This window comes from Canis lupus, chromosome X, assembly GCF_003254725.2.
Source record: "Canis lupus dingo isolate Sandy chromosome X, ASM325472v2, whole genome shotgun sequence".
Lineage (NCBI taxonomy): Eukaryota > Metazoa > Chordata > Mammalia > Carnivora > Canidae > Canis > Canis lupus.
The window spans coordinates 83,067,083-83,090,677 of record NC_064281.1 but is presented as its reverse complement, the minus strand read 5'-3'; the positions used below and the strand labels follow the sequence as shown (position 1 = coordinate 83,090,677).

General features: G+C 41.3%; 1 protein-coding gene across 1 annotated transcript in view; it reads left to right on the top strand.

The window, feature by feature from the left end:
* The first annotated feature begins 9,041 nt into the window (after nucleotides 1–9,041).
* Nucleotides 9,042–23,595, top strand: part of GUCY2F (guanylate cyclase 2F, retinal) — a 98,374-nt gene continuing 83,820 nt past the window's right edge. The window contains exons 1-2 of the mRNA XM_025431863.2: nucleotides 9,042–9,771; nucleotides 18,999–19,300. Coding sequence (XP_025287648.1) covers nucleotides 9,042–9,771; nucleotides 18,999–19,300 — 1,032 coding nt within the window. The remainder of the gene's footprint in view (nucleotides 9,772–18,998; nucleotides 19,301–23,595) is intronic.

Sequence of the window (23,595 nt, the reverse complement as noted above, 5' to 3'; positions counted from 1 at the left end):
ACTTCTATGTTCTTTATTCTGTTCCATTGGTCTATATGTCTGTTCTTTTTTTTAATAAATTTATTTTTTATTGGTGTTCAATTTGCCAACATACAGAATAACACCCAGTGCTCATCCCGTCAAGTGCCCCCCTCAGTGCCTGTCACCCAGTCACCCCCACCCCTCACTCTCCTCCCCTTCCACCACCTCTAGGTCGTTTCCCAGAGTTAGGAGTCTTCCATGTTCTGTCTCCCTTTCTGATATTATTATATGTCTGTTCTAATGCCAGTACCATAGTGTTTTTGATTACCATAGCTTTGTAATACATTTTGGTACCAGGAAGTATGATACCTCCAGCTTATGCTTCTTTGTCAGGACTGCTTTGTCTGTTCGGGATACTCTGTGGTTCCATATGAATTTTAGGAATTTTTTCCTATTTCAGTAAAAAAAATACCATTGGGATTTTGATGGAGATAATATCAAATCTATAGAATGCTTTGGACAGTGTAGACATTTTGATAATATTAAGTCTTCAAATCCATGAGCTGAAATGTCTTTCCATTTATTTATGTCTTCTTATTTTCTTTCATTGACATTTTGTGACTTTCAGTGTACAAGTCTTTCACCTCCTTGGTTAAATTTGTTCCTAGGTATTTTATTTTTGATGCTGTTGTAAATGGGATTTTCTTAATTTCATTTTGGATATTCATTGTTAGTGTATAAAAATGAGACTGATTTTTGTATGCTGATTTTTCCCCTGCAACTTTATAAGGTTCACCAATCAGTTATTGTGTGTGTGTGTGTGTGTGTGTGTGTGTGTGTAGTCTTTAGGATTTTCCATATATGGTCATGCAATCTAGGAACCCACATAATTTACTTCTGTTTTTCCAATTCAGATGTGTTTTCCTTCTTTTTCTTGCCTATCACTCTGGCTAGGAGTTCCAGTACTATATTGGATAGGAGTGGTAAGAGTGGGTGTCACTGTCTTCTTCCTGATCTTGAGGAAAAGCTTTCAGTTTTTCACCATTGAGTCTGCTAGCTGTGGGCTTGTCATATATGGCCTTTCTTATATTGAGGTACATTCCTTCTATACCTAGTTTAGTTGGGAGTTTTTATTCATGAAAGGGTGTTGAATTTTGTCAAATGGTTTTTCTGTGTTTATTGAGATGATCATGTGATTTTTAGCCTTCATTCTGTTAATATTGTGTGTTACATTTATTGATTTATATATTTTGAACCATTCTTGCATCCTAGGGACAAATCTCCCTTGATCATGTGTATGATCCTTTTAATGTGGTGTTGAATAGCAAAGTTTTTAGAACTTGAGATGTGGGGCAGCTCCGGTGGCTCAGCGGTTTAGTGCCGCCTTCAGCCCAGGGTGTGATCCTGGAGTCAAGTCCCAGGATCAAGTCCCGCATCAGGCTCCCTGCATGGAGCCTGCTTCTCTCTCTGCCTCTCTCTCTCTCTGTGTCTCTCATGAATAAACAAGTAAAATAAAATCTTAAAAAAATAGATTGCTAGAACTTGAGATGTGTAGGCATTGTGGTTAGGAGGAATGACCTGGATTATAACATAAAAATGCTAGCCTTACATCTAGAATAGACTTTGATCTGAGGAACACCAAAAGTCCCTTCATTTTTCTACTCAAAAAATGGTCTCTTCCCTTTGCCTACCTGCAACTGATGCTTGAAGTTGAAATTATAATATTAGAGTTTAATTCCTTTGGGTAAATTTTTCTTGACTCCTTTTTTTTTCTTGACTCCTTTTAAAAAAAGAAACACCATTTGTTGGGGAGGAATATGAAAAGTTTTCAAATATTATTATTATTTTACATATCAGTGGAATTATGTAAATAAATTATTTTTCTAGAGTTGTTTTTTTTCCATTAAATAGAGATGGTGGAGAGAACGAGACTAGAAGTTTGAAGACAAATTTTACCTACTAGATGATTTTGCCAAAGGTGGTTCCTGACCAAGGCCTAATATAGAGCCTATTCAAGAACATAATAATATAAAACATTTCATTTGTGCTCCATTTCTCTTCTTCAGTATTTATTTGGCAAGAATTTGTTCAGTACCTATTATGTGTCAGGTGCTGTGCGGGCACTGGACGTAAAATGACAAGAAAAGGAAGCAAGGAACTTACAAATTTTACCCTCCATGTGAGCCATGTTGGTGGATATTATTGCCCTCTTACTTCTGATGTACCTAATTGCATTTCTTGATGAATTTCAGGCCATGTATTTCCCCACTTTTGTGGTTTCAGGCCTAGCACAAACTAGGATCTTAATGTATACGTGTTAACAATGAAGATAAGATAATGGTTTTAGGGGATCCCTGGGTGGCTCAGCAGTTTAGCACCTGCCTTCGGCTCAAGGTGTGATCCTGGAGTCCCGGGATGGAGTCCAACATCAAGCTCCCTGCATGGAGCCTGTTTCTCCCTCTGCCTATGTCTCCAACTCTCTCTCTCTCTCTCTCTCATGAATAAATAAATAAAAATCTTTTTTTAAAAAAGATAATGGTTTTAGAAACCCAGAATTTTCCATGTAGCATAACTCCAATATTTGGTCTGTGTGGTGGGGGGGGGGGGGAGGAGAACGCGGGGTCATACTTCACATTGTAGGTATTTGATAGAGGATTCTAGACCAAAATTATAAAATAATCAGAAACTGGATCTGCCAGATAAGAGTAAGTACAAGCCACTTGTGGGAACACTAGTAAAAAACTAATTAAAACAGCAAAGGTAGAGAATATTGAATGAATTCAGAAAGTAGTTTAACAAGTGCAGAGGATTAATAAAGTTATTAATAAAGAATCCCAGGATCCATGTATATCAGAGAACAAAGGGACTTGCAGGTTCTCTAGTCTAGCTGAGGAAAAAAAAAAAGAAAGAGATTTAGAGAGGAGGAATAGTAATTTAATGTCACATGGCAAGTCAGTGTCAGAACTGGGTTCAGGACTCAGGCCTTCTGATTCCCAACACAGTCCTTTTTGTTGTTGTTGTTGTTTTAGATTTATTTATTTATTTATTTATTTGAGCTCGAGAGAAATTCATGAATGGGGGAGGGGCAGAGGGAAAGGCAGAAGAAGACTCCCCACTGAGCAGGGAGCCTAACGTGGGGCTTGATCCCATGACCCTAAGATCATGAACTGGGTCAAAGGCAGACCCTTAACTGACTGAGGCACTCAGGCTTCCTTGCAGTCCTTTTTTTAAACAGCAAAGAACTACTATTTATTGAAAGAAAATTGTGTGTTCAGCATTCTATCTTATTTAATCCTTTACATTAAATTAAAGTTGCCTTCAGTTTTCTGGTGAGGAAATTGAGAATCAGAACGAACATTCCAAAGCTGTAATTCCAAAACTTCCATTTTAGAGAACTAGGATTAAGCTTTCTATAGAATCCATTGTGACTGGTGCCCCTAACCCCTGGTTGTGCAACACTGAACCCTGATTCAGAGAGCTGTCCCAAGACTGGCCTTGAATAGTAGAGGCAAATTCCTTCCGGTTGGATTATGAATGTGTTTGCTCCTCCCATTTTACTCTGCTCCTCCCCCTCATTATATAATTTATTCTTTCATGGGGGACTAAGGGAATTTTTTAAAAGATTTTGTTTATTTATTTGTCAGAGCACAAGCAGAGGGAATGGCAGACAGAGGGAGAAGCAGGCTCTCTGCCAAGCAGGGAGTCTGACATGGGACCCTGGGATCATGACCTGAGCCAAAGGCAGATGCTTAACTGACTAGGTCACCCAGGTACCACACTAAGGGAATTTTTAAAGCCACAAATGAATTATTCAAAAGTGACATGGGTAGCAAAGAAGGTATAATAATGGTGATCTCTGGGCAGCCCTGGTGGCTCAGCGGTTTAGCGCCGACTTCAGCCCAGGGTAGGATACTGGAGGCCCAGGATCGAGTCCCATGTCGGGCTCCCTGCATGGAGTGGAGCCTGCTTCTCCCTCTGCCTGTGTCTCTGCCTCTCTCTCTCTATGTCTCTCATGCGTAAATAAATAAAATCCTAAAAAAAATAATGGTGATCTCAGTGACTTCATAGATTAGGGGATGGCAACAGTCTGTCTATTTTAGTACTTAATCAACTGGGGTGCAAATCCCCATTCTATCACAGTGGGCCCTCAGGCAAGTTATTTACCCTTTCTGAGCCTATTTCATCATCTGTAAATGTAGGTGATAATAGTCCCTGCTTCAAAGGACATGGTGAATTTTTTTTAATTGAGTTTTCACAATAAGATAATAAATGAGTTTAGCCCAGTATTTGATACATAGCAAGAGCTCACTATCTTAGCCCTTGTTACCCAAATGCTAATTTCTGGCTTAAATGTACTACTTCTGGGAGGGAACTCACAAAACTGGGTGTGTTTGGGGGGAGAAGAGGCAGTCGGTTGGCTTCTTCACTCTGTCATACATAAAGAGGACTTTTTTCCCCATTTAGAGTTACCCTCTCTGCTGTCCATTCCTGGTGGTTGAAAGAGCGAGGCTCTCTAAGGACAGATATCATCTAGTCCAATAACCTTGTCACAATACAGACCAGAAATAGGAACCTCTCCCATGCCACCCAGAAAATGCCCTGGCTTCCAAGTTTTGCTGTGGCAGATAAAAGACTGGCTGAGGGAGAGTGGGAAGAGAAGCATGTTAGCTCTTGAATAGAGCTCAGGTTGTAGTGCTGGGCTGGGAGCTCTTTGAAGGCTAAGTCTACATCTCATACCTCATCCACTGTGAAGCTCACCCTCATGCCTTCAACATAGCACACAGAATAAACTTATTTGGGCGAATGAAAATTGGGCTAGATTATTTTGCAGGTCTAGGAATAGATTTGATGCCCTTATGGATATAATCAGCCCAGAACCACCTTTCCACTACCCGCGGAAGCAAAGTTGAGAATTTCCCCTTCTTTATCAGATACACCCTTCAGCCTCTGGCTCATGCTGTTTTGTGAGACATTTCCTTCCTAAGTCTTTCTTGACCCTCATTTTAACCCACTTTCACTTGTTTACAAATGTTGGGGTATACTATTGTGGTAGGTCTTTAGGATCCTGCAGGTGTGCCCCCAGCTGGTCTCTTGAGGAGTCCCTTTCTCATGATATTAGGAATGGGACTCAAGATAACAACCAACAGGCCTGGCAGAGGCAGGTTTGTTGCCAGTAATAAACAACCAGTTGAGTTTGACTGGTACCCACCTGCACTGATTATCAGCCCTGAAGAGAGACATCCATTATTTTGATCTTTGATTAGAAATTGAAAATTCACTAAGGATTTTCTTTATTAACATCTCCCTCAAGCTATTAATTCTTCTTCTTAGGTCTGGAGAGATTATTTCTGACTTTGGATCAACCTTACTCTGTTATTCATTCATTTCACCATTTATCTGATAGCTACTATCTTGATAACTTGGCTAGGCATTGGGACTATGAAGAAGACCTCTAGGAGCTCCCAATCCAGTGGGCTCTGTTCCCCATAGGGAGTTGCCCTCATTATTGCTCATCCTTTGTGGTTGAAAGTATGAGGTCCTGTACATATAGAGATATCGAACAGTATCCATGTCATAATATACACCAGAAATAGGGGCAGTTTATAAATCATATTGACACCTTCCCTAATGGGTATAAGTATGAGGCAAAGATGGAAAAAACAATGAACTCAATCTGAGGGTGTTAACTCAGGCTGCATAGAGGAGGGAACACTTCAGTTGGGTTTTGTTTTGTTTTGTTTTTTGACATTTTCTTTTTTTTTTAAGATTTTATTTATTTATTCATGATAGTCACAGAGAGAGAGAGAGAGAGAGAGAGGCAGAGACACAGGCAGAGGGAGAAGCAGGCTCCATGCAGGAAGCCCGACGTGGGATTCGATCCCAGGTCTCCAGGATCGCGCCCTGGGCCAAAGGCAGGCGCTAAACCGCTGTGCCACCCAGGGATCCCTTCAGTTGGGTTTTGAAGGTAAAGTTCATAAGAACCCAGAAGTAGAGTGTGAGAGGAGGGAGGAGGGAATTCCAGGCAGAAGGAATGGCATTTTCCAAATCCTATGCTTCACAGGCTATGTGATATATGTCTATAGAACTCCAAGAAATGTACTGTAGCATCAGGTGAAAACAGTAGGAGATGGGGGTATAAAGGCAAGGGCAAAATAGAGAAAGGCTTATGCATGCATCACCTTGAAAGAGTTCTCTACATTTACTGACTCCACTTCATTAATCCTTGTTTTTGACTCACTGTGGTCCCTTAACTGGCAGCCTTACTCTGAGTCCAAATCCAATGTTTAGTTGACTTCTCAGTAGAGTGGGAGATGTGATAAACACTATTCATCCTCCAAGCTTCATCTTCCTTGGATTGTAAGATGCCACCCCATCTCTTGTATTTTGCTATTTCCCTGGACTTGTCATATAAGTTTTCATTATTACCTCCTTTCTCTCTGCCTGACCTTTAAGTGATGTGGATTCTCAGAATTTTGTCCTCTCTTCTTTCTCTACTTTACAACTCTTTGTCAATCTTCTACATGTCTTCAATTATCCTCTATCAATTGATTATACTCAAATTTTTTTTTATTTTTTTCTTTATTTATTTATGATAGTCACACACAGAGAGAGAGAGAGAGAGAGAGAGAGAGAGAGAGAGAGGCAGAGGGAGAAGCAGGCTCCATGCACCGGGAGCCCGACGTGGGACTCGATCCCGGGTCTCCAGGATCGCGCCCTGGGCCAAAGGCAGGCGCCAAACCGCTGCGCCACCCAGGGATCCCTATACTCAAATTTTTATCTCTAGCTCAGCTTTCTATGATGAGATCCAGTGTGTCAAATTGCTCACTGGACATAGCACTTGAATATTCTACAGGCATGACCAGTTCATCATGTCTAATGGAATGCATTATATCTCCCCACTCCTCCTGCAGTGTTCCCTATCTTGGAGACCTGTATCATTTTCTAACCCAGTTGTCTAGGTCTGAGAAGCTCAAAATCATCCTGGAGTCCTTTTTCTCCTTCCCTTCTCCATCTTGTCAGTTGCCAAGTTGTTGTTGGTTCCACTTTCTTAATCTCATTGATATTTTCTAATCTGGGTGGACTTCATCTCCTTTCTTCATCGTCACAACTGCTCCCTTGTTCAGACATCATTTCTCATATGGAATTACTACAACAGCTTCTTTTTTTTTTTTTTTTTTACTACAACAGCTTCTAACCTGGTTTCTCTGCATCCAGTCTTACCCCTTCCAATCTGTTGGCCACACTGCTACTTGAGCAATCTTTTAAAAATGGAAATCTGGGCAACCTGGGTGGCTCAGCGGTTTAGCGCTGCCTTCAGCCCGGGGCATGATTCTGGAGACCTGGGATCGAGTCCCATGTCGGGCTCCCTGCATGGAGCCTGCTTCTCCCTCTGCCTGTGTCTCTGCCTCTCTCTGTGGTCTCTCACGAATAAATAAATAAAATCTTAATAAAAAAATAAAAATGGAAATCTGGGGTGCCTGGGTGGCTCAGTCGGTAAAGTATCTGCCTTCAGCTCAGGTCGTAATCTCAGGGTCCTGGGATCGCGTCCCACGTTGGGCTCCCTGCTCTGTGGAGAGCCTGCTTCTCCATCTCCTGCAGCTCCCTCTGCTTGTGCTTTCTCACTCTTTCAAATAAATAAGTAAAATATTAAAAATAAATCAAAATAAAGCATTTCTTTAAAAAAATGGAAATCTGATTATGCCATTTCTCTGCTTAAAACTATTTTCTACTGGATTAAACTGAAAAACCTATGAATGGCATATAGGACTCTTGGTGACCTGGCCCTTGCCTTAGCTGACATCATAGATCTGAGCAGAACAAATGCCTTGGAATTCTGAGACTCTAACATATCCTCCTCTTTAATGAAGTTCTTTTTAAAAAGATTTTATTTATTTATTCATCAGAGACAGAGAGAGAGAGAGAGAGAGAGACAGAGATACAGGCAGAGGGAGAAACAGGCTCCATGCAGGGAGCCCGACGTGGGACTCGATCCCAGGTCTCCAGGATCACGCCCTGGGCCAAAGGCAGTGCTAAACCGCTCAGCCATCCAGGCTGCCCTATCTTCTTCTTTAAAAACAATTTTCAGGGGTGCCTGGGTGGCTCAGCCAGTTAAGTGTCTGACTTTGGCTCAGGTCATGATCTCAGTGTCCTGGGATCGAGCCCCCAGTCGGGCTCTGCACTCAGTGAGGTGTCTGCTTGTCCCTCTCCCTTTGCCCTTCCCCCTGTTCATGCTCTCTCTATTTCTCTCTCAAATCAATCAATCAATAAATAATTTTTAAAAAAATAAAAACATTTATAAAAAAAAAACCCTGGGTGTTACTGTACACTGTTCCTTCCGCCTAGAAGGCACTTAGCACCAAGTCCCTCATAACCCCATTTACCTAGCTATCTTTCTTTCAATATTCAAGTTAGGGAGACCCTTCTTGTCCCTCCTCACCTCCCATGAAATCAGTGTTTGGGTGATGCTCTCTATCTTCCTCTGCTGAGCTACTTTAATCATACTATTTTTTTACTCTGCATTGCCATTATTTGTTTATATCTGTGTCTCTCTCCAAGAAGCATTATGGTAGAGAAAAATGAACAAATTTTAAAATATCATAATGATAATAATATCACTAATACAATGCAAGACCCTGTTGTAAGCACTTGCTGTATGTTTATCCATGTAATCCTTACAATGCTGTGAGGAGGGTAGCTATTGCTGAAGTTGAATCAACATGACTCAGTGATAGATCGAACGTAGGGCTAGAGATGAAGGAAGAATCTCAGCTGACTACCAGGTTTCTGACTGGAGCAAGTGGGCGAACAGTGATGGAGGTGCCATCTATTGAGATGAGGAGTACACACAGGCAGTATGTGAAGAAGAGGAGTCTGGGTCAGGGTAGGGGAAAGAGATTTTCAGTTTGGGTATTGCCATTCTTTTGCCATTCCTTGATAAGCAATCTTTCCAGAAGCTTCAGGAATAATGCAAGTAATGAATTTTTCCCTCTGGCAGGCATTTGGAAACACCACTGTCCATCTCAGTAAAGCAGACTAACCTTCCAACATTTCTTCGCTAGCTTACTAGAAGCAGGAGGGCTATGTTTTTGGGATCCTGGCCTTTTTCTCACCTTATGCTCTGGCTTGCGGCTCCCAGAAGACAGCGAAGACACCGTGGCCTTGCAGCCTGCAAGTTCCTGCAGTTCCTGTACCTCCTGGCCCTCATGTCCATCCCTCAGCAGGTGTGGGCGCCCCCTTACAAGATAGGGGTTGTGGGCCCTTGGGCTTGTGATCCTTTGTTCTCAAAGGCTCTGCCTGAGGTCGCTGCTCGATTAGCCATTGAGCGGGTCAACAGGGACCCATCATTTGACCCGGGTTACTCTTTCGAATATGTGATTCTCAATGAAGACTGCCAGACTGCCAGAGCCCTTGCCAGTTTCATTTCTCACCACCAGATGGCCTCAGGATTTATTGGCCCTGCCAATCCTGGCTACTGTGAGGCAGCCTCGCTCCTGGGAAACAGCTGGAACAAAGGGATTTTCTCCTGGGCTTGTGTGAATTACGAATTAGACAATAAAAACAGCTACCCGACCTTTTCTCGGACGCTCCCTTCTCCCATCCGTGTGCTGGTAACTGTCATGAAATATTTCCAGTGGGCACATGCCGGAGTCATTTCCTCAGATGAAGACATTTGGGTACACACTGCCAACCGAGTTGCAAGTGCCCTTCAGAGCCGTGGCCTGCCTGTAGGGGTCGTCCTGACCACGGGACAAGACAGCCAGAGCATGCGGAAAGCTCTGCAACAGATTCGCCAGGCTGACAGAATTCGCAGTGAGTGCTTTCTCCCCGCTGAGGTTTAAATGTGGTTTCGGGAGGAAAAAAAAAAAAAAAAAAAAAACGATCTCCAAAAGGTTTCCTACCCTTCCACCCTAGGAGAGCACCCCCCCCCCCCAGGTTTTCATGCGTCTGCCCTCTTTCACTCCCACTCAGGCTCGAAGACCATCTGGCTTCAAGAGAGCCTATTTTATGAACGAAATACAAGTACAAAGAACTTGGCAGTTAAGATGCCCTTGGATTCCAGTGCCTACACGCAGCATCAAGAGCAACTGTAGCCACGTACCCTTCTTGCCTATAGGACCCCTGTAGTTTCAGATCAGCCAAAGCGGGGTGCTCTTCTGGCTCCCTTTTGGTCCGTTCTTGTCACCTGCTTCATCACATTTCACTTGGAACCTGTCTTCTCTGGACTCCAAAATATACATCCCTTCTGTCCTCTTACCCCCACCCCCAAAATAGGGCTTATCTCTTTGCAACACACAGCTAACTGATTCAGAGGGCCCTAGCTGATCGATAAAAGCATAGTAAAATGTGGAGAATGCCCAGATTTTTACCTCTCCCTTCCCATGAGAAGGTTGACGCTCAAAGGTGATTCTTGCAGAGGCAATGGACAGAGCGTGAAGCAAAGGACTGACCCTGCAAACCTTCCGCCACCAGAGCTAGCTGGGTAGGTTTGGGGGAAGAGGAGCCCTTCCTGGTCCTCTGGAATCAGATGTCTCTTACTCACTCTTACAGCAAGCCCTCGTGGCACAGTTTTGATATTTTCTAGTCCAGTGTTTTAAATCTCCACTTTACATTTTTTTCTGGAAAGTGGCAGAGATTTGTGGAACACTGTTCATTTCCCCTTTGCACCACTTGAGACCGGCCAGCTCAGAAACTCCTTCTCAAATTGATTAGTGCTAGGATTAGTCCTGGTCCCAGTCATTTCCTTAACATAACAATGAGTTTGTTAGAGAATGGTCCCGTTTAGCCTGGCCTGTAAACAGAAACCCATTTTAAATTTCAAAGGTCACCAGTATTGGACCTTCATTATGATCCTTATGGGAAGATGAGGACAAGAAGGTTTCATTCCCAGAACTACAGTAGTCTGCTTCCAGCTCCAGTCTACAAGATCCTATAATGTTAAGCAATCAGTGGGGCTCTGATTACTTCATAATAGAGCTTGATACTTTCAAAGCAGAGCACAGAATTATTTTTAAAGATATAAAACCATTTCCAGGGAGGAGTCATGCCAGAAACAGGCTAACAGATTTAATATCGTAATTTTATAATATGTCACAAATCTTCATGAAGCCCCATGTCTCCTGCGAGCTTACAGTTCAGTGAGTGTTTCCCATCCCACCCATTCTAAATAGTATACTCTTTGAAATGACAGCTTGGCCTCTACCATGAAATGTTAAATAAATCCAGGCTCTGAAGCACTTTGGACATCAGACTGAGTGAAGTTAGGACTGAGTGCTTGCCACACACAAGTCGTCCGAGTCAGAGACGTAGCAGATGTACATATCATTGACCCACTATTCAAGATTCATTCCTTTGGGTCGATGTTTCTCACTCTGATGGCATACTAGAAGTACTTGGACACTTTTTCAAAATGACCAGTGCCAGGATGCCACCTGTGGAGACTCTGGTTGTCTGCAGTGGGGCCCCAGCAGAGATCTTTCAAATAGCTTTCCAGGTGCCTGTAAAAATGTAGCCAGGGTTAGGAACCACTGCTTTAAGTTAATGAAAATGCAAATCAATGGTCCTGACTTTAGGTTGCCAGTCATTTCTGTCTTAATATAACTTGGTTTAATCAGATTGTCTTCTTTAGAACACTATGCACCAGCACATTAAAGGAATGGAAGTTTTAAGATTGGAGAAGGAAAAGCCTAGAGAGGAAAGTCTGTGGTTATTGAGCAGAGGCAGACTCTGGGTAGGAAATGAAGTAGGGACTCAAGGCGATAAAAGGGAATGAGGACAAGGCTCTGCACTGCAGGATTTTGCCTCTGGTTTCTGACAAAACATAGGCAGACTCAGATGAGGCATGCTGGGACCTTATTGACAGGAGACAGAATGGGGCTGGGGCTGGGGAGCAGGGAAACTGAGCCATCAGTTGGGATGTGGCCTCAGTATGACCTCTACCAGTGTGGCGTAGCCAAAGATGTGTGGGACTTGGATCTGGTACAGCCAGCTGTTGGCACCTGAGGGCTCACTGAAGCAGTGGGTAGGGTGCGACAGTGGGAGTTGTGGAATGGGGGTGAATCAAAGTAAGCTAGTGAGAGCAGTGTCTCAGCCAGTGCAAGCATGAGAGGCAGGATTCAGAGCATGTACATAAACAGACTATCAGGACTCGAACTGAGTGGCCTGGGGGTAAGGGGCACATTTTTTATCCCATCAAGCAAGTGGGAGATCTGGTGAGAAACAGAGCCAGAGGCCAGTGAGTAGGAACTGAGGCAATAGGGCGGTAAGGAAGGTTAACAACACACCAAGCACAGCACATACTAGATCAAATCTCTGATTTTCTAGCCCCTCTTCTCGGGGTGGACGGAGACTGCTCAAGTATTCCTGGCTGTTATCTCTCTTGATTAAAAGGCACTAAGCTTTTTGTGTGAGCTCAGCCCAGCCCAGCCTCTTCCCTATTCCGTTGGCTGTGAGGCTACTTCTTACACTGTGGGTCCCTGGCCGAACCTTCAGAGAAGGACTCTTGGTGATGTACAAAATATGGTGGAAATGGATTCTTTCCTTCAGAAAGGCCCAGCAATATCTGGCAGTAATAAAAAAAATTGTTGAAAGATTGGTTTTGTCCAGCCTGCTCACAATAACAGTGGTCCCAGCCCCAGGTGGTGGTGTAGTGAGGAGTAGATGTGAGGATGAAGGGGAGAGGAGGTTTATCTACTTCTGGTTGGTGGGTCGCTTGTCCTTTCTGTAAATTTAGATTTCCAATGAAGAAGCATCGCTGGCACTTCACTGGAGTCAGAAGAAACGTCTCTCTCAGAATCAGGTCTAAATTGTTCTCACAGGATACTGAGGTGGTGATAACACGTAGTAGTAAAGATGATAATAATAATAACAATAATAATAGCTGTGGGCTCTTCGGAGGGGAAATAGCAGGGGTGTTACTAGACGCTGCCATAGAGACAATGAGAGCAACCATAATACCACTTTACATGTGAACAGCTCTCTACAGTTTACAAAGTATTTGCATATAGATAATCTCATTTAATCCAGGATTACCCAAAAGATAGGTATTTCCTTTCAAGTTGTACAACACCTGTGAGTCTCACATAACAAGGAGGTAGGTGTAGGCCTTTATTAACGACAAACAATGGAGTAAATGAAGTCCCAGAGAAGGGGGGTTTCAGCCTTTCTTGCTCATTTTCCTTGAAGCTTCAGAAGCAATTACCAATAATCTTTGTTTCTGACAAAGTCAAATAATATAGATAGTAATCGAAGACAAAGGTCCTCAATTTACAGTTGTGCTTATAGAGGTTGTGGCTGGCCCAAGGGGATCAAGCTGAGTGGGCATGAGGGCCAAAATCCAGTTCATTCTCTACTTAGACCATTAGCCCTGATGGAGATTTGGATCCCCTGGCATAAAAGAGCACTCACTCACCAGGCGGAGCACCTGTGGGGTTGCAATGACCCAAAGGAGTTTTGTTTTTGTTTTTTGCTTAATCTCACAAAGGCTAGAAGGAGGCCTCACTAAAAAGCTCTTTGGGGAACTTTTCAAATGGCTATTTCAAGCCCTCCACTCCTCTCCTCACCTTTTTGCCTATCAATGCTTGGCTGATTTGTGAAATCCTTTCCATTTGGGTTTACCAGGCTGTTGAGCCATGGGGACGCCTTTAAATCCTTTCAAATTGGGAATGCTTCATTACAATATGATATTTAGTAAATAGGACACAGAATGGTCTTCGTTTGTTCGAAATTAAAAAGCTTATTACGATGTTATTGCTGGGGATCTGGCTAGCCTCTTCCCATCTATTGGAGATTATTATACATAAAAAAGACCAAAAAAAAAAAAAAAACCCAGCAACATTGGTAATAGCTAATATTTGCTGAGAGTGTATTGTGTCCTAGTCATTTTGCAAGGGCTTTGTATAGACCATCTCATTCCATTCTTGCAATATCCCTGTATTATTATCTAACACACTTTATCGGGCAGCCCCGGTGGCGCAGCGGTTTAGCGCCGCCTGCAGCCCAGGGCGTGATCCTGGAGACCCTGGATCCAGTCCCATATCAGGCTCCCTGCATGGAGCCTGCTTCTCCCTCTGCCTGTGTCTCTGCCTCTCTCTCTCTCTCTCTCTGCATCTCTATGAATAAATAAATAAAATCTTTAAAAAAATAACACACTTTATGGATGAGACTATAGAAACCAAAAGAGGTTAAAGATCTTGCCTAATGTCACACAGCTAGTGAATGGGAAAGTCAGGCTATATGCTCCGGTTGGTCTAAACAATGCCTCTCAAACTTTGGGGCTTGTTAAAACACATGTTGTGGGGTTCCTTCTGCAGAGTTTCTCCTTCAGGGAGGAAGGTTGGGGAAGAGCCCCAGAATTTGCATTTTTAACCAGTTCACAGTGGTGCTGATGCTGCTGGTCTAGGCATCATTCTTTGAGAACCACTGGGTCAAGTGAAAGACTTATACTCTACTGCCTCCTGCCTACCTGAGATATGTCTCTAAAGCATACTCACTTAAGATCGTGTGTGCCATGTAGGTGTATAATTCAGCTCTTCCATTTTTTTCTTAATTGTTGGGCCCACTGATGAAATTCTTTTAAGCACCTGGAGGTAGCTGGTGTTGGCCTTCTTTTCCTACAGTAGTAACAACAATGACATAATACTATGGCTAAGAGCCTTTGTGTCGATAGAGAATTTGGTATAGAATTTGGTAGAGATAAGTATAAGTCAATGTAAATGGTCAAAGACAACCCACTTTCATGAATGGGTTCAATGGGTAATGATAAAATTATTGAAGACCCTGCACAAGAAGAAATCTCTAAAGAGGCTTCCAGCATCTAGACTTCCAGCATTTAAGAGGCCTTCTCTGTCTAGCAGTTTTAAAAAGTCAAAGAAAACATATGTTGCAAGGTGTGGCGAAATATTAAAAACTTCTCTCAAGATGGGCAGCAATGTGAAGGCAATAAATGCACTCGTAGTACCAGTTTTATTGGATATGAGAAAACACAATCTGATGTAGGTAGAATGGCCATTAAATGAAACGTGTGTCTGACATAGTACTGAGCTACTTGCACTGGTTCAACACAGGTGGCAGGTAAGGAAGTGGTGGTCTCTGGACTTAAAGCCAAAAAATGTGTGTGTTGGGGGACAGAGGATATCCTCAGCTGATAAAAACAGTCACACATCGCCTCGGTGCAGTGTTCTTACATTGTGCTTTGAAGGCCTCCTGTACCGAATCACACACTGTAGGGCAGAGCTGGGAAACATGCAGATTCCAGAGTCTCCCACCCTCTTCTTATGCATTCATTTTATAGACTGCCTAGAAGAAAGCTGACAGGAAGAGGGTCTGGATGTACTTCTTTCACAGTATGGCCAGATGGCTGAATCCTGGGGGAATGTGAGACTTGGGATAAATCACACAGCATGCCACCCCCTCCCTCTGGCCCATGTACCTTCCCCCCTCTCTCAACATTTGTTAAAACATAATATGTTAAAATAAATTTCAGTGATAGGAGATGGCACAAAAGGGTTAAAATGAAGATAAAGAACAGTAGAATGTGGGGTGAGGGGGGTTTTGTTTTTGTGGACTGGGAGCAAGACTATGGGCTCTTAGTATGAATGTGACTCCTAAGGACTTAGATGTGAGACTGGGCTCAGTTTCCTCCACTAAGGACTCTATAGACAGTAATATGCAAGAAAGAAAAAAAATAAACTTTGCCTTCTAAGAGACACAATTCCTCTATCTCAAGGAACTATCAGACAGACTATTTCAATACAAGAAGGGAAAGAGTTGAGCAACTTAGTAATAGACTTCTTGTGGAGGTTCATGATGTTTCTAGCTGCTGGTGTTGAAGGTGAAAGAGAAGGTCCTGGACAGCCTGCCCTAGTGGGTACTACAGTATGAAGACACAGCTGCTGGATATCTTGAGTGGGGTTCAGGAAGCTCAGAGAAAATGCTAGTATCATACTGTGGTGAGATGGGATCTCAGGAGGATGTATCTCCTGATCCTTGTTTTGGCTAGAGAGTGGCTGACTATTAACAATCAGGATGGAAACTTACAAATTAGTATTCTTCAATGATCACCCAATGACCCAGGCCTTGTCCACTAATCCTTTCCTGACAACAACTTACAGGTAAAAATCCCATTTTAATGAATGTAATTTTGAGATAATAAAGCTATTTAGTAAAATCATCATGTAGAACAGATGCATCCACAAATCTCTGTTCACAAAGCATTCAATCTATTAAATTAAGATACTTATTTGAATTCAGCATATCTGCTTCCTACTTTAGTCATGTTCAATGGTGAGGTCTTGCCATGCAAAAAATGAGGGAGCCTGTGACCAGACCCTCTCAAGGCTTACATTTGCTCATCTATCAAATAATAGAGGAATGAAAGGAACTAGTAGGTCTCACAGAGTCTTTCCAGTTTGAACATTCTGATTCTTTGTCTAAAATATCCTTAGTATGGGCCAAGGAGAGAAAAATTACAAGGCGAGATTAAGGTTGAGGGCAAGGTCTTGAGCATAGTTAATGACACTAAGCATTAAGGAAAATATGGTAGAATTTACCTGCTCAGTAAATATTGCTTCAACTTTTTCCTTCATACTAATAATCCAAATATGCCCATGCTTCACATCTCAAGGAATCCACAAAAGATACCCAAGTGTACAACCAGACATTCATTTAAACGATGTTCATTGGGTTCATAATATGTACCAGGATCCAGAGATAAATAAGACACAGTACTTGACTGGTCATTGGGTACAAGCTGATGCCAAGAAAGGGGTACGATGTGATAATAATTATTTAATAGCTGGCTTGTCAGGGGAACATACCCCTGATTTGTAACCTTTGCTGATTTTCATGGAGTGATTTCCATAATCACTCCCACCATACCCAATTTCAAGCTATAAGTCTGACACTGACTAGCACACATAAATCCCTGAAAATTTAACTCCAGGCTCTTGTGAACTAGCACCAGCCAGCTCCAGCACACTTCTGAGGAAGTGTGACCTTATGAGTGGTGGCTCTCTTCAGCTGAGGGCAATTCTTAGAGAGGTGTTAGCTATCCTCTCCTAACACCAGCCGCAGCTCCCCCCTCCCACACACACACACCAGCAACTAGGAGAATGACTGCTTCCGTCGTCAAGTGTACATCTGAGTGGTACACCATGGCTCCCACTACACATAATGTATGTTAAAGTATTTGCGGTATTTCAACCAACATAAAGCACTTAATTCCATTTAACATACTCCATCTAATGAAATAATTTTAATATTCCTTGAAAGATAGTAAATACAATTTTATCTCTGTTGGGTAATCTTGGTCAAGTCAACTAATCTCTGTTTTTGTCAAAGAAAGATACCAATATGGACTTATTTGCTAAGGATCCTGGTGGACAAACTGACCAACTAACGGAAACACCAGACATAACTCATTTCTCTCCCTCAATGGATCTGTTACTGTACTAATTTGCCCAAACCAATTCACGTTTAATAGTGTAACCAAATTTAGGGAGTTCGATGTCTTTGGTTCTTATTTTTCCTTCTGAATCCAGCTCTTGCCTTGTCAAACCTCTCTGGCACTCCATTTCCCCATTATATAATGTGTAATTATGCACAAAGGAGACTGAATTCCTCCTGTGGCTCATAAACTAGCTCCAAAGATATCCTACAGTATCTGAAGGAAGATTTAAGAATCAGAATACAGGCAAAACCTTTTGGGTCGATTATATTGAAGGCACTAATGGTTATTTGAAAACTCAGATTATGCTGTGTTTGTGTGTGTTTAATTTAAATCATCTTGATAACTTGCTAGTTACTCCTTAAAAAACTGAAAGGTGTCAGCTCTAGGTGAAAGGGGATAGTTTCTGGGAGTATTTATCCAGTGTCAAAAGGTTTTTGAAAATGGATGAAGAAATATGTAAATGCCAAAGACCAGTCACTGAAAGTAGTTAAGCGTACTCAGTTCCTGAGATTAAAGGTTCCGTGTAAGCACGTATAATTAATATTTACCAATAGCAATAGGACCTTTGCCTTTCTTCAAGGAGCTCAGAATACTTGCCAGGCATTATCTAATTAAACTACTCAATGTACCTGTGAAATACTTTGGAATCTACATTTGAAAGATGTGGGCACTGAAGCACAAGTGGGTTTAAACTAAACTCATTTAGCATGCCAAGGGGGAAATTGGATAGAAGACTTTCAGTCTCATGATCTTGCTGTCATTCTTCAACCGTGGCCTCCTCTAATCCACTCTATTCTAGCATATCCTTGCCAAATAACATAGTTTCATAAGTCTAGGGAGAATTAAATAGAATGCAAAGTAATTCCAATTATAGAGAAGTTAGATTTTTAGAAGTTGATCATATCACCCACAGTATCATTAGTATTTAGAGGTGAATGTGAGCTAGTATCATTCATTGTCTATAATGGCCATGGTAAGGGTGGGCACAGTTGTGCAAAATTTATTGGGATGTATGTTTGCTGAGCTGGACAATAAATAGCAATGGTGAGAATGTCTCCCATCTTCTCCCTCTAGCCTTTTTATTCTTAGGTATAAGAATAGCTACTATTTTTTGAGTGCTGTGTGCTAAGCCCATTATATGAATTGCTCCTTCAATCATCACTACCACCCCACAAAGTATATATTTATGATCTCCATTTTATAAACGAGGCAGAGAGAGGTAAAGTGATTTACCTAAGGGTATACAGCTAACCATAACTAGTGATGCTAATATATAAACCTGAATCTTCCAATCCTAAAGCCTCTTCATTATGCTACCTCCCATTTGCTAAATTTTTTCTTGCTGCTGTCTAGTATTAGGCTCTGCAGGTTGTAGACATGTCTGTTTTGTCCTTATGCTTAATCCAGAGTCCCTGAACATCCTTCAACCTTAGCTCGGGGCTTCAACATCTTGATCATCTCAGAGGAATAAGATAAAAATAATTTACCAATTGGTTATAACACATTTATTTATTTCTCCCAATCTGTGGTTTTTGGAATTCTATTTTACTAACATATTACTACCATAACCTCCCTGCTTTGTTGGTTTCAGTAATCATCATGTGTATGCATTCTGCTTTGATTGGGGGAGAGACTCAGACGCATCTCTTGGAATGGGCTCATGATCTGAAAATGACTGATGGAACCTATGTCTTTGTTCCTTATGATGCCCTGCTCTACAGTTTACCTTATAAGCATACCCCCTACCAGGTCCTGAGGAACAACCCAAAGCTCCGTGAAGCCTATGATGCTGTGTTGACCATTACAGTGGAGTCACAAGAAAAGACCTTCTATCAAGCTTATACTGAGGCAGCAGATAAACATGAAATTCCTGAGAAGCTGGAGTTAGATCAAGTAAGTGAAGATTTACAAGTTACCATAAATGGAGACCCTCAAAAATCAGGAAGGTCAATATTGTTCCTATGAAGAGCCTCTATTCCATAGGCAACCCAATCAAGAGCAGACAGCCACACACAAATTAAAAACACCTTTTGTTTGCAGGAAACATTTATAAAACAAAGACACATTGTTGAAGAATTTCTTTTTACTGTCAAGCCGCCTACAATGACAGCATGTAGCCATGAAGGATAAATAAAATATATTTAAGAACAGAGAAACAAAGGTTTTATATATAGTAGTGCTGTTCAAAGGGGCTAGAGAAAAGAAGTCTTATTGCGACCCAAGTTCACCTAGTTTGAATAGTTCTAAATCTCTTCAAAATAAAAGAGAGCTGGTGTTATGAGACTATATTAACTTTATTATTGATGATAGCAGTATTAGAGAATGCGGCTTCTGTTTGTTGGCATTTGAGCTTCCCAATGCTGAAACTGAGGATCACCCAGACTTCTCCACCTAGTCAACAGCGTTGCAGGATGACCATATCCTGGCACCATGAGGGCATGCCTTCTGTAAAATATACAGCCTGGAGGAGCATAGGGGAGTATGTGTTTCCTGTAGGTAGCTGGCTCCCAAGAAAGAGAGGTTAGGAGGGGCTGGGCTACACAGGCTTAGTTTTCCTTCCAAATTAACCTGTCAGGTTAAGTCACTCCTTCTTTGTGGGAAGGGATCAGTAAGGGGGTGAAGAGAGGTCAGGGTGTTTTTTTGTTTTTTTGTTTTTGTTTTTGTTTTTGTTTTGCTAGTAGAGCTATCTCTGTATGAAAGGAATCATTTGGAATGGGGAAGAATTCCTCCATCCCAATATGCAAGATATGCTATTTACATGTGTATAAGTGGAATATATGTATAAACATATTTCAGATTCAAGTCACAGACACTTAGGACTGGAGGAAGATAAAGGAGTGGGGAGGGGAAGAAAGCAGAGAAAGGAATGGAGAGCAAAGACAAAAAGAGGAAACATACAAAGAAGACAAGGGATATGGGAGGAAGGCGGGGAGGCCAAAGATAACAGTTAAATTTGAAAAAAATACAGAGGGGTTTTTTATAAGTTGGAGGCCAGATATAGAAGAAGGCAGTGATTTTTAGAAGTATTTATTTTAACATGCAAGTAGGAGTAAAAGTTCTAGCATTTGCTAGCTACTGTATCAGTTATGATGCTTCTGGCTGCGAGTTCCACACACAATGGCCCAAATAATTTTTTTTTTCAAAATTTGAAGGTATGGGAACTCGAGGGTCAGTTAATTTATCAGCTCAATGATGTTATCAATGAACCAGGTTCAACTCATCTTTCCACTTTACAAGCCATTGCATGCTATCTTATCATCATGATTTGGTTGGTCTTATGGTCCCATGATGGCTGCCACAGTCCCACGATAGCTGCCACAGTTCCATCATATATTATAGGTGGAACTGTCTCCAGATAAAAATAGGGAATGTCCTTTTCTTGTGCTTCTAAAGAGTGAGGAAATCTTTTCCAAAAGCTCCTCAAGCAGACTTCTCTCCACACTTTCCTGATCACATTCATGTCTCCTATGTATACCTAAATCAGTAATTTAGAAAGAGGAACAAGACCATCATGATTGACCCTATGGCTGCTGAAAAAATATGAACAGAATTGAGATTTTGTTAGCAGGGAAGAAGGCTGTCAGGCAGGCATCTGATTGTATCTAACACTCACATTTTCTATGATATTCTCCTTTATATCCACCCTTTAATGTCTTTATCCTATAGACTTCTCCCTCTGAACAAATTATTCATATAAAACTTTAGTTTAAATATTGATAACAAAGATTTTGCTGATTCTTGTTCTGATAAAATAGTGATTAGTAGAGATATTCACAGTGCTGACTTTGAATTTTATTGCTACTGAGATATTTATAATAAATCTTTCCTTTAGGAGACACACACATGTTTAAAAACAAATGGTCAGTTTGGTCAAGAATTGGAAAAATCCCTTAAATTTCTAAGAATGGTTGCTCAAAGCAGTTGCTTGGTGTATTTATAGGCAAGCATAGAGATGGTGAAGTTTTGTACTTTTTAGCCAATGTTATGGCACCACATACATACACACTGAGTCTTTTTACTTTAATCACGAAATTGAGGGAAGGAAAAAGGGGTGTGTGTGTGTGTGTGTGTTGTACATACATATATATGAACAGATATATGGATACAAAAAACTCAGACCTTCTACTCTTAATATTTGATCCAATCTCTTTGTACTTGTGGAAAACATAAGGTAATTAAGGCAAGAAAAAAAAAAGACACCATTATCTTGGTTGCTAGGCAGCCTGTACTCTGCTTTAGACAAGAAAATAGACCTAAAACAAAGAATCTAGATTTTATAAAACAGCTTGTTTGGATGCATTTCCACCCCCACTTTGCAGTTGCCTAAGGTATACCTTCATAACCAAAGATTGAGAGAGCAATGAGACAATTATCTTCACATTTCTGATAAACAAAACCTCCTTTTTCCTAAATTATTTTGCTACAATTTTGAAGGCAGCTGTTATAGCAGAATGGTAAGGAGTTAGACACACTTGGGTTTAAATCCCAGGTTCCCACTTACTAGCTGTGTGTCCTTTTTTGAGTCTCAGTTTTCTCATCTGTAAAATGGGTTAGTGATCGACATCTTCTAGGATTATTGCAAAGATTGAACAAAGTCACATATGTAAAGTAACTAGCAGAATGTCTGGCTCACAGCTCCCTCCCTTCCCACTTTTTCTTCCATTGGGCCAGAATGACCATATACTTATCATCTTAGTTAAAATCTCCTTTCAGCTCCTTATTCTTGAAATTTTGATTACTGGCAGAAAATCTCTCAATAGTTTCAGCTATCAAGATTATTTTGCTTTCAGAATTCCAAATGGTATTCTCTTAGATCCAATTATGTAGTGCATTGTTTGTTTGTCCCTGGGCTCCTGTTGTTTTTCCCCTATTCAGTCAACAGATCAACAATTATTTACTGAGCACCTGCCATGTGCCATACATTATATTGAACTCCAGATAAAACAGTAAACAAGACACGTTTCTTGTCAGTGGTGTGTTGGAGCCAGTTTACAAAAGCTGATTGTGTGCATCTTTTCCCAATTCTGTGTTTAGTGGCATCATATTGGTAGCTAGAAATCAGGCATTGGGAGTGTTTACACCACAGAAATTGGTAAATGATACAAGTAAGAGCTATTTTCCTTCTCATAGAGTTAAATATTTACTCATGCATCGCTTGTTCCTGATCTTATTGGGTGTAAATTCTTGAGAGTGAGACAGTTAGTAAATAAGTAAACAAATGAATGAAAAACATGGCTGTATTTCTCTCTTGCTCAATAACTTCCAGTGGAGTTGAAATTTCTACAGATAGGCTATATTGCCTATAGCAGTGGCTTGCAATCTCTTTTAATTTATGCCTTTACTTCTTTAAAAAGTAAAACCAGACTGTCAAAGTGATACGAGCACGTAGTTTTAAAAGTTAAGAAGTGCTAAAAAGTTTGCATCAACAACAAAACAGTCCCTAGTCTTCCCTCCTACCTTTCATCAGAAGCAATCACTTTCTTGACCTTTTAGCTCTTTATTCTGGCATTTACCTCTGGGTTTCTAAATACTATACTGCTACTTGTCTGTCTGTCTGTCTCTCTCTCTCTGGTATCTCTTGATTAATTAATTTTATTTATTTTTTTATTGAGAGAGAGAGCAAATGGGGAGGGGCAGAGTGAGAAGGAGAGAAAACCTTTTTTTTTTTTTTTGTTTTTTTAAGGATTATTTGAGAGAGAGAGAAAGAGAAGGCAAGAGGGGGGCCAGAAGGAGAGGGAGAGAGGTCTTAAGGAGACTCTGTGCTGAGCATGGTGCCTGATGCGTAGTTTGATCTCAGGACCCTGAGATCAGGGCTTGAGCCGAGAGTCGGATGCTTAACCAACTGCACCACACAGGCACCCCATGGAGAGAGAATCTTTAGCAGACTCCATGTCCAGTGTGGAACCCAACTTGAGGATCAGTTTCACGACCCTGAGATCATGACCTGAGCCAGAACCAAGAGTCAGACACTTAATGGACTGAGCCACCCAGGTGCCCTTTGATTAATCAATTTAGATATTATTTTTTGACTTTCTAATTACAGTTGAGGATTTTTTAGCTCTTATATCCTTCCTTATATTCCTTCAAAGCTTCCTTATAGGTATGCCACAATTTTTAGTTAAATTCATATTTTATTTTTAATATTATACCTATCTAAATATCATTGATTGCTGATCCACATAGTATAC